The sequence below is a fragment of the Apodemus sylvaticus genome, chromosome 18 (assembly GCF_947179515.1).
Source record: "Apodemus sylvaticus chromosome 18, mApoSyl1.1, whole genome shotgun sequence".
Lineage (NCBI taxonomy): Eukaryota > Metazoa > Chordata > Mammalia > Rodentia > Muridae > Apodemus > Apodemus sylvaticus.
In genome coordinates, this window is record NC_067489.1 from 26051971 (window position 1) to 26064013 (window position 12043).

General features: G+C 41.7%; 1 protein-coding gene across 6 annotated transcripts in view; it reads right to left on the reverse strand.

The window, feature by feature from the left end:
• Unc5d (unc-5 netrin receptor D) overlaps nucleotides 1–12043 on the reverse strand; it is a 534361-nt gene that overhangs the window by 17240 nt on the left and 505078 nt on the right. For 5 of the 6 annotated variants that reach the window (XM_052162698.1, XM_052162699.1, XM_052162697.1 and 2 more), the window contains 2 exons: nucleotides 9720–9869; nucleotides 2806–2970 (listed from right to left, as the gene is read on the reverse strand). In XM_052162698.1, coding sequence (XP_052018658.1) covers nucleotides 2806–2970; nucleotides 9720–9869 — 315 coding nt within the window. The remainder of the gene's footprint in view (nucleotides 1–2805; nucleotides 2971–9719; nucleotides 9870–12043) is intronic. The other variant, XM_052162701.1, reaches the window with a different exon arrangement.

A 12043-nucleotide genomic window follows, 5' to 3' on the forward strand; every position in this document is an offset into this window, starting at 1 on the left:
AGAATTGCTTAAAGGGAAAATTGTAACACGCGGGAATCCCATTTAAGTCATTTCTACCAAAAATTGTCTTCAATAATATTATACCAGAAAAGAATGATGGGATAAATTATGTGAGGGTTCTTTCCTGTTCTTTAGAGTGTCCCAGGCTACAGTTTCTAGATGGATGAGAGAGCTGATTTGACAGAGCATGAGTTGGCAGCAGTCATTCAACAGGATTATATCAGGAAGGGTGATTTCACTGCTCCCAAAGACTGACACAATTCTGGCCACATTAATAATAATAATAATAACAATAATAATAACAACAACAATAACAACAATAATGATATATATGTATATATATATATATATATACATATATATATATATATATATGGCTAAAACTAAGGGTCATTGCAAAATAGTATTTATTTGTAAAATCATCTAGACCAAAGGCATGAAGGGAAGTGGTAGGTGTAACCCTGAGCATTAGAATCAAAGACATTAGTGGGAATGATCCCGGAATAATCCCTACACTGACTTAGATGTTTAGTACACATCTAAACCCACAGACATCTGTGTGCTCATACCCATCATGATTGTCCTATCAAATATAAGGAGTTGTGACCCTAAGAAAACTCACTCAAATAAGGCAAAGAATGAAAACTCTGAGCTGAAATGCATAGGGATATGGGGAACACAATTAAGGGGAAAAAATTCAATGACATCTATCCAAAGCTACAAAAGGTCCACGTTATTCTGACTGAATGTACTCAGTAAGTCCTAGAAGCTAACCTACTAAGCTTTCTCAACTCTAAAATCAATGTTGGTCGCATGGTGACCATGTAATGTGACTTGTCTTCAAAACTAGTCTATGATGCTAAAGTTCCCTGTGTTTAGATAGTCACCTTTCTTTTACCTGGGGATCAGTTTTTGATCACTGTCCATATTTGGCCCTTTGCTTCAACCATTTACTATGAAAGTCAAGTCCATTGTAAGAAAAGACAGCAGATGTTATTGATCACCAGATGCATCCTTCTCCCAGATGCTAGAAGGAGTTTGAGAGACAGTTTAATGATGACACTATTAGAAGATGAGTTTCACATGTAGCATACACATTCTTGATAATCTACAAAATAAACACCTACATTCTCCATCATACAAGTATTGATGCCCTATGGTTTCTTCTTTTGTGGGCTAGCATATATGCAGTTACTCCTATGTTTTCAGGTGTGTCTATGGTGTTGAGGCCATAGGTTAACCTTGAGGATAATCTGTTCCTTCTTAGGAATTAGCTGCCTCGTGAGGTTTTATCTGTTTTGTTTCGTTGTTTTGTTCTCACTGAACCTTGAGTTCATCTAGTAGTTGGATAGTCTGATAAATTTGTGTATTTGGTTACTGATGGGTTCTGGGAAATGGGTATAACTGTTTTCAGTTGTGTACGCACGAAATGAACCTACCAGGCTCTAATGGTCAGTTCCAAACCTGTGGCCACAAAGATGGCCCTGGTTAAAATCAATGGGTCACAAGACAAAGTCATGGGTGTGGGAAAGGGATCTGGTGCAGAGTGGATGAACGGAGTGGGAAGGAAATGAAGAGAGTTGGGAATGTGAGAGTAACCAGAATACATTGTTTCCTTGGTTCTCAACCTGTGGGTTTCGACCCCCATGGGAGCCGCATATCAGATATTTACATTATGACTATAACAGTACAAAATTACAGTTATGAAGTAGCAACAAAAATAATTTTACAGTGGGGGCGGGTCACCACAACATGAGGAACTGTATTAAAAGGTTGCAGTATTAGGAAGCTGAGAACTACCTCATCCTATGTATACATGTATGCAACTGTCCGCAAATTTAATCAATAATAAAAAAAAAAAAACCTAAAAACAAAAATAAAACACTTCATTTAACCTCAGCATGAACTATCACTAAAACGGGTTACATTAAAAAAAAAAGCCCAAAGTAATTTTCATATAACATTTGTTTGTATTTTTCTTGAAATGTATTGAATTACATATGCCAGGACTGTTCAAGAAAGAGGTTCTAAAAATACCATACCCAGGTTTCTGCATGTATTTCCTCATCAGACCTGGTTTATCGCTAAATGCTAATTGGCAATAATGAATGCAAATAGTGCACATATATATCAGTTAAGACAGCTATCAATTGTAAGACATGATCTAGGGGAAAGCTACCCAGTGCTCAGGAAAACTATTTGGGGAATTAGCAATACTCATGTTGCATAAACAATGAGTTAAAACGAAAATGCGAAGAAGTGATAACGCATTAAGTTACACATTCAAAGGAAGAAAAACTTGAAATTGAGTTGTAGGTGCATAGATGTGTTACATTTGCAGATGAGGGTAAATTAATATCTCATTAATATTTATATCCTGACAAATACAGATGTTAAGATTGGTGGGTCACAAAACAAACAAAAGAGATTCAGTTGTGGGAAAGGGAGTTGGTGGGGAGATGCTCCAAACAGGAGGTACACAAGTTGATTGTTTTTTACAGCACAGCCATGGACCAGTAGCCACCGGAGTCTCAACGGCCATGGCCATGTTGGACACATGTCTGCAAGTATCCCAGGCCCGCTGAGTTAGGAAACTGTTTTGTTGAAAATTCCCTGTCCAGTGGGGAGCTTGGTTCAGTTCTGAGCCTGAGGAAGTTTGTTCTTCCTCCTTGGTAAGGAGAGTGAAGAATCTGAATTGCAAAGTTCCGCAAGAACCCCACGGGCAAAGCCCCCGGATAGGTACAGGGATCATTATTCCCACCATCACGTAGGAAGGAAGTCCAAAGACCTGCACCCTGGACTTACCTCTAGGATGGATGTCTGCACCTGGAGGATCTGTTCATGGCCTTTGAGCTGCCGAATGCAGATTTTGCAGGACAGCTGGGTGGTGGTGGGCGTGTAGCGCTCCAGGGAGAAGGCACAGTGCAGGGGCTGCCGGTTGCTGCTCCACACTCTGGAGAAAGGGACTTCCTGCAGGGGGGGTGGGGGTGGGGAGGAAAGGGTGTGAAAAACAGAGCTTTGAGGAACCACAACAGAGTCTTAATCACAATAAACGATGGTGGCGATGGCGATGATGATGATGATGATGATGGTGATGATGATTATATTGTAGCGAAGATGATTGCTTAAGTAACTTTGGTGGAATTGCAGGCAGCATAGAAGTAATTAATATCAATTCCAATTGATAACACTTGAATTTCTAAGGCATGCTGCAGGAGGTCAGATTTTACACACACACACACACACACACACACACACACACACACAACATAGAAAAAGCACCATTAAAATTTAACCTTTTTTTTGTCCTCTTTAGAAGGCTCCTGTAGCCCTTCCCTCTAAATAAGCCTGGAATGGAATATTACTGTCTTATCTAAGTAAGAATTATACAAACAAACTGATGTCCAGAACTGGTTGCCCATACCACAGACTTATATGGTTGTATAGGGACAAACTCTGCCAATATTTCTGATACAACTTTGCACAACCCCTAGAGGGACACAGACATGCTTGGCGCCCAGAGTGACATAGCTGTCTCATCACCTATTCATGGCCACGAGAAAGGTAAGTTGGAATGACTGAACCGTGCAACATAAAGGAGAAATAATAACAATTTAGGTTTGGTGCCATCCTCAAGTGACCGATACAACTTTCTCGCAAATGAATGTAGATTTTACTAAATAAGAATGCGAACTTCTCCTTTCCCCAATACTAGTTGGAACATGCAAGCAAAGGCAATTTATTTTTTTATAGTTTGTTCCTACTTTTTCTTAGCCTTTTCTTATTTAAATGTGTTTTTAAAAGATTCCGCTTCCTCGTCAAATGTGGCTAGAGACTTGGCACTGACCACGGATGCCCAGCTTCTAACAACCCCCGACATCACTTTTATTTCCTGTGTTTATCGCTGCATTAATTTGCTCCTTTATGGCTAAAAATATAATTTTCTGCAGTGCTGAAGCTGAAAGGTGGAGAGAGATGTAGGAAGCCTGGAAGCTAAAGTGTGACTGCTGATAGGCTTGTGGTGTGTTAAAAGACCAAGGCCACGATTGTAATTACTCCCTTGGAGGGAATATTTATTCCCAAACTCTAATGGTCACACTCATTTGCAGAACTCGCTTTTCTAATTTTTCTCTAAAAGTTACATGGATCTAAATTGTGGATACGGTTGGGAGTGACCGGCCTCCAAGCCAAACAATTGCAATCTTGAGATGTTCAGCTCTGCAAAAGATTCATTCCAGCTGGGCTTCCTGACTGTCTATGTCACCCTCGAGGTGGGAAAGGACTGGTCATGAGACCCTCACCTAAGAATCTAAGTGTTCATGGCCTTTTGGCTAAGATCAAGCAAAGAATCTAAGTGTATCAGCTGTGTACAGCTCTGCCTTAACTAGGCCAAGGGAGACTGCCTGGGGTAGGGTCAGGGTGGGGGCTTCATCCTTGCAGCTATGGGGAAGCCCTCATCACTGCTAGAATAGGGCTATGATCTATTGGGGTGAGGAACACACACATCCCTGTAAGAGGCATCTCACATACGCTCTGTCAGGAAACCCAATAGGTACTGATTGGTTCTTAAAAGAGTGAACTTTGACCAGAGTAGCACTTCAGTTTGTCCCTGGGACTTTAGGAAGAAGGGAGATGTTGTTTATGTCGCCCCGGGGGAAAAGATTTGGCGGTAGATGCTTTCTGGAGAAAGCATCAAGCGATAGATGTATTTTAGGTTTTTGTGTTCTATGCTTAAAGAGGAGATGCCAAGCTTTGGAGAACACGGGAGAACAAAAATCAAACATTGACAGTTATCAGTCATCTTAGCAAGAATATAAGAAGCATGTAGGATTTTTCTTTTGTTGTATTTGACTCTTAATTCTGAGCCAAAGTTTGCAAACTATCACTATCCTCCGAAGATGTACAGAGGTCTCTGGAGGCCTGAGGTGTGACAGTAGTTGATAGCGTGTCATGGCTCCTCCACCTCAGCCCATTCTACAATCCATGGGTTACGCCTACTTCATGATTCTACCTCCTACACATCTCCCTCTGCCCAGTGAACTCCATCTCATCTGCTTGCACACGACCAAATGTTACCTCCTTTGCATGGCTCTAATAACTACATCTCTGGCCCTGGCCCTTATCCTCCTTCCCTCGCACTGTAGATCTGAGGCACTCTACAAATGCTCCTCTATTTCTCAGGCTTTTTTTTTACCTTCTCTTTTCCAGAGTTATTTAGCAAGCTTCCTAACCCTATTACACCTCATTGGAGCAGAATGAAGTACTGTCTCACACTCTGCCTCTAGTCTCTATACGATAAACTTAGCAGGGTGTGGGGGCCTGACGGGAGCATCAAATGGGAATCAGCTGATTGGCACTCATCAGGCAACGGCACTAGAGTCTCTCAGCTCTAATCATTATGTATGGTGGTTTGAGTAGGAATGGCAACCACAGGCTCCTGTGTTTGAGTGCTGGGCCCACAGGGAATAGCATCCTTAGGAGGCGTGGCCTTGTTGGAGTAGATGTGGCCTTATTGGAGGAAGTTTGTAACCTGGAAGCCAGCCAGCTTCAAGGTCTTATATATGCGCAAGCTGTGCCCAGTGTGACACAGTCTCCTTTTGCTGCCTTAGGATCAACATACAGATCTCTCAGCTCCTTCTCCAACACTATGTCTGCTTACTTGCCGTCCTGTTTCCCAATGGATGAAAACTCGGAAACTGTAAGGTAGGGACTAAGCTTCTGAAACTGTAAGTTAGTCACTTAAATGTTTTCCTTTATAAGAGATGGCTGTAGTTGTGGTGTCTCTTCACAGCAATAAAACCTTAACTCATTCACTATGAGAGACACTGATGTGACCATTATAGGGGGGCTGACCGTATCCCATGATTCCTTTGCTTGGTAGTTCATAGCCAACCCCAGTGCCTCACATTATAAATCTAGCTTTCTTCTTGGCCTTCCTAGGCCTCAGTTATTTCACACCCTGACCCATCTCTCTACATTCTCACTCTTATAATCATAAAATATCTTCTCTAAACCAGGTGATTTTTGTAGAAATACTTTGAATGGCTCCTCTAGAGAAACCAACTACAACACAATTGTAAGGTTAATGGCTGGGTTTTACATTATAGCATAATATAAGCCTAAGGGTTCCAGGGTTACATAGAGTTCAGTCTAAGATCTATCCCCTCAAGAAAAAAAAACCCTGCATTTTTTACTGTGGGTTGGGATCCTTGGTAATACTTACCTTTTCTTAAACAATAGTACTGGCCACTTATTTGAAAATACCTCCTCTGATATGATTCCTGTATAATTTTCCCTCTGAACACTGGAATGTAGGAGATTAAGACACTCTGCAGAGATAGTCTCCCTTGTAGAAAGACATGAGAACTGGCATAATAATGTCTTCTCTCCTGTCTCTCCATGCCACTGTGTGCAATCAAAACACTTTTAAATCTGTTTCTAGGACTGTACCGAAAGAATAGCTTTTCCTTGTTGACTTGACTAGCAGCTGCAAATAGTGCTCAATGAAACATTTAAAAAGAATAGAGTTGGAAGCACTGTGATTAGTGTGTTTTTGGGGCAATTGTTACTGCATTCATTTATCCCCAAAGAGAGAGATGGGAGGGGGTGCAAAAAGAAAAGAAAAACCCACCCCCCCCCACAAACAAAACAAAAACAAATCACCAACCATGCTCACTGAGCTGAGAGAGGAACTGTACAGGAATTGTGCAGAGGACAAAGTCTAACAAAGTTATGCACCAGAAATGGTTTCATTTAGGTTCCCGTTACAATTGGGCTCCTAGCAGATGGAGAGAATGTAAATCACGTCCTTGCAGGAGACATACACGGACTTCTGTAAGATTCATAGCATGCTGCAAAGACAGCTGCCTTTATCCCAGGGACATGGCAACCTGACTTTGTGTTTTATCGGTTATAAATAAATAAATAAATAAATAAATAAATAAATAAATAAATGCTGTCATATAGCTTATCATAGCTTTCTAACTCAGAGGCAACAAAGAAAAAAGGAAGTTATAATGAAGAATCTTGAGGCCTCAGGAACATGTTGAGAGCCAGAGCTATTTAGTCATGTCCCGGGTAGGGAAAGGAGAGAGACACAGGGCAGTAGTGCTGGATTGGTAATTATGATAGTCTCGAATTGGGAAGAAAACATGGACCAATGGGTTTTTTGCTAATACTAGCATGGCGGATAGAGACTTTTCTGTGGAGTAAGGTCAGTTCGTACCACAGATGCTCCATCCCTCCCTTCATGTAGAAGTTGTATGACATTCTCTGAAATGTAGTGCTCCTGGTTAGAAAGCAAACTGACCCTCCTAAACATAGGCTCAGGACACAGACCCAGTTCACACTGTTTCAAAACAACCTTTAGTGCAAACTTTGCTATCTGACTGGCATATTATTTTCCAACCCCTCTCTTAGTCCCCTAGGTCCTTAGAGATGCTGTCTCTCAGAACAAAACCAAATGGTATTTTGGAATCTGTGTCAGTTGCAATATATAAATTTGTAGACTGTCCATTTATAGTTAGAAAATAAATCAAATCGATACTGATGACACCTCTGGTATGTCTTGCTTGGGGCTCAAAGATGACAAGGAGATTGGTTGAAGAAGAGACCACATATCAGCAATAGCATGATTTCTCTGTTTCTACAACATTTCTCTGAGATAAGCAGAGAGAGAGACAGAGGGCCTGTTATGCTTGAATCACTAAGCCCTAATGAACAGCCTTTCTCTGTTATCCACACATACAATGATCTACACGAGGTTCAAGTGGGCTGACCACAAATCCCCCACAAAAATGCTTTGATCTAATGCCTAGAACAGCCTAGTACTCCCTCGTGCAATCTGGGGAACTTAGCCATGGCCTGGGCAAAGATTAGTGGGTAAGGATGGCAGGGAGAAAGGAGAGAGCGGAAGTTAATTTGGGGCTAGAAAAATGTAGTGGGAATGAAGACTCAGTGGCAAGCCTCCTGACACCGAGAAAATCAACTGTTTCTCAGCATCCCAAGACCCTCTCAGAATAAGCTCAATTACAGAAGGCCATTATTTATATGTTCATTATTTCTGTGTTCACAGCCTCCATGGACCCCAACCCTGTAAAGTGTGTGGCTTGCAACCCAAGGCCCCCTACTTCTAGTCATTGCTGATGTATCCTGGGAGGTCTGCACGTCCCTGTCCCCTTCTCTGCTTATCGTATTCTTTCTGTATCCATGGTTTTGCAATCATTAAATTATTTTTTAAGCGCTTTTAAGAGCAACAGGGATGGAACTTTCATCCATTTTTTTTTAAAGCCTTCAAGCATTAGATTGAACAGTGACTTTGGACTGAGTGATTTGCACTAGACACAATGCAAACAGGCCCTCGTAATCTATAAAGATTAATATCCAAGAATCCATGTGGTTAGCAAGACTTGTTTTCACAGGTTTGATCTGGAACAGAAACTCCAGGAAAGCAAAGGCACTGAGGTCTTGAACATCACCAACAGTACAGTGATTCAGCAATTTTCTGTCTAGAAATCTGTTGAGTGTGCCAAACGAAAGGGGGTGGAGGGTTAGGGCCACAAGAGATGTTCCTGTCACTCTGAATGTTTGAATGCCCTGAAACTGTGGCTCTCAAAAAGTAAGAGTCATGTGACTCAAATGGAAAAAAGAAGGGTCTTATCTGATTCGGATGTTCTGCATTTTATAAATCAGAAGCACTGGTTGTCCAACTTTATCATGAAATGTTCGTGTTTTCTCTGCAATCTGGCTGATTTCCATTCTGAATAATTATATGTCAGTGTAAATAAGGAGAGAGAGTGTGTGGGTGTGCATGTGTGCATGTGTGAGTGCATGCACGTGCATGCCTGTCGGGGGGGGGGGGGCATGCCCACATGTGTGCTTGCACGGGTATATAATAAGTAAGAATGGAAAGGTTAAAAAACCTTACACAGCTCTCTTGCTTAAAGTGCCTGGCATGAAAATGCTCTACAATTGTAGATCAATGAGTACTAATAGGAACTCTTCTAGGGTTAAAAAAATGTCCTGTCACTTGAAGCAAAGGTGACCTGCTGATAACAGTGAAGGGAAATCTCAGACTTTGATGTCAGGATCACAAACTTCTCAGATATGATTTTTATAGTAAATATAACTAAATAACCTGAGATGCCTAGAAAAAAAACTTTATTAATAGATACATGGACACTAATGTACAAATGTCTTTATGTATCTGTAAAAAGACTCCCAGGAGGCTTCCTTCTCCCCTTGCTCTCTGACTAGGGTTCTCCTCTCTCTCATCTCGCTCATTGCTTTTGGCAGCAAACACTTCACATATGAAGGGTAACCGCTCTGTTCTCAGCCGCAGCTATCACTCAAAATCACCACCCTGAGACTTCCCACTGCTTCTCTGCCGACTGTGATTAAAGCAATGTCTTGCGATGATTGATTTTAATAAAAGCAACAAAAAACCCTTAATCTTAAGTGGTTGGATTTCCATCTTGAACCTATATACTGATCAATTCACACAGAAGACGGAAGTGTCATATAACTCGGGATGTGAGAACTTTTCTCCCCCACTTGCTAGGCATCTGTGAATTTATGACACTCCCTCTATGTTCCACCCCCTGTGTGTGCCCAAACTGTCCTGTCACTGACAGCTTGGAGGTGCAATACATAGTAGAAGTCCCCTCCCGGGCTTGCCGGTCACAGCAAAGCTGTTCCCGTGAGAAGCTGCTGGCGGGTACCTGGCATGCAGTGAATGGTTTGATCCTCCAGAGGAACGGAGGGATGTCGAGGACAGAGATCTGAAGACTGAATGTATTCCCTTTGAAATGCAGCAGCTTCGGTTCTTCCAGGAGCTGGCCGCCTTGGTGCCGTTCATCAGAAACCACTTCCTGTAGGAGGACGAGAGGAGGAAGAGGCATGTTGAAGCATGCAGATTCTTGTACCCTCTCTTCTGTGGCGGGGACCTGTGACACAAACACACACTTCCACAGCCAGATGCTTGGGGTTGAAAGGTACAGAGAAATAGAGATTTGACCCTCAAGAGACAACTGCTCTTATGTTTCTTGCTTATGTCATGTAGGCTGTTTAGATTCATTTAGTTTGTGTGGTGTGGGTATGCGTGTATAGAGGTGAGTAGGTAATTTGCAGGAATGTCTATCCTTCCATGATGTGAGTTGCTGAGTCTGAACTCAGCTCATTAGGCTCGGTGGCAAGTGTCTTTCCCTGATGGGCCATCTTGCTGACCCTTATACAGATACTTTCATAAGTGTACATTCCACATACACGATGATGTCATTATAGAGTCTCACACCTGTATGGCATGTACTTTAGTCACAACAACTCCATTACCTTTCTTTGCCTCCCCTCTCACAGGTCCCCTCTTCCCACACAGGTGCTTCCTTCGTTTATGTCTTATTTTTTTTAAATCTAGACACTGTAGGAGAAAACTCAGGATTCTTCTGAGTCTATATCATTTCATTTCGTGAGCATGATCATCTCATGAGCATCATCAGTTGCACCCACTTTCTTGCAAATGCCATTTCATTCATTTTTGTGGCTGAATAGATATGTAAGTGTGCCACACTGACCTTATCTCTGCAGCCATTGAGTAACCCTCAGGCTGATTCTCTAAGTCTTTATTGTGAACACTGTTGCACAATACCATTCGGTTATCTTTGTGGTATGCTTGTTGAAATTTCTTCATGAGTGCTACTCCTGGATCAAACAGTATACTTTTAAATTATCTGAGGAACCTTTATACTGATTTCCATAATGGCTCCACTAACTTACATTCCCTCCAGCAGTTAATGCCAGGGCTCCTTCTGTCTCTATTCATATGATCCAGCATTTGTTATGTATTTCCTTGATAGTATTCCTTCTGGCTGCTTTTAAACTAACTGGGACTTTCCTTAAACTAAAACTGCTCCTTGCCCCCAAGCTGATTGATGCTAATACCCTTGAGTTTCTAGGGGTATATGGGTTTCATTTGGATGTGACATTACCCACGGAATGGCTTCACACAGAATACTACATCACCCTTCACAAAACAGGCAGACGAGGTGTTTTCTACTCTACTGCAATTCTTCACTGAGCTGGGCATTATCTAACATTCCGTTTGGACTCGAAATAAATGTTCTAGAGTGCACGTTTATTTGCAGTGGCATTCATAAAAGTTTTTAAGCCAAAAGGCCAAGAAAAACAGGTTCTTTATCAAGTTAGCTTCACTTCAGATACAAGAAATCGAATTTTCCAAGGTAAACACTCCTGCATGTTTCACGGAGAAATCATTATAATTACACTCATGACAAACAAAGCCCACACAGCTTCTGCTGAACAAACACTTAATTGCTTCTGAACTTGTTGTGACCAGATTTACATTGATAGGGCAAGTGGAACAGTTAGATAAATATGTATTCTGCAAAAATATTAAATTACTGCAGAGCTAAGGCTTCCAGTGGCCAGAGGTGAGAGTCTGCCCCAAGTCCATTTGTAGAATCACCCTTGACTTAGAGCTTCTCGCAGAGCTGGGAGCAATGCCAGGCTATAGGCCTGTCTGTATTATAGGCTCCAAGATGCTACAACCAGTCAGAAAAAAGGACTGCAAGTAGACAAGGACACACAAGTTATCAGAGGCTAAGAGCAGCCCCATGGTGTGTCTACCTCCTGCATTGAGATATACAGACATGCCTTTTTAAGGTTCTGGGAATTTGAGGTACCAGGACTTCACATACTTGGCAAATGTTCTTCTAAACACTTACATCCTTGCCTTTAACAATGTGTTGTTTTGAGAAAGGGCGCCACTAAGTTGCACACGTTGGCCTGAATTGGTGATTCTCATGCATTAGTTGCCCATGTGGTTATACACGTGAGTGAGTTGTAGTACATGTATAGACTGACTGACAATTATTACATGTTTCTAGTTTTTATTCTTGAGTGGTTTGCTATCTAGCTATTGTTCTCAACTTGACAAAACCTAGGTCATCTGGAAAGCAGAACCCATCATTGAGAAGATGACTCCAGCACATTAACTTGTAGGGAAAATTGTGAGGCGTCTTAATTACTG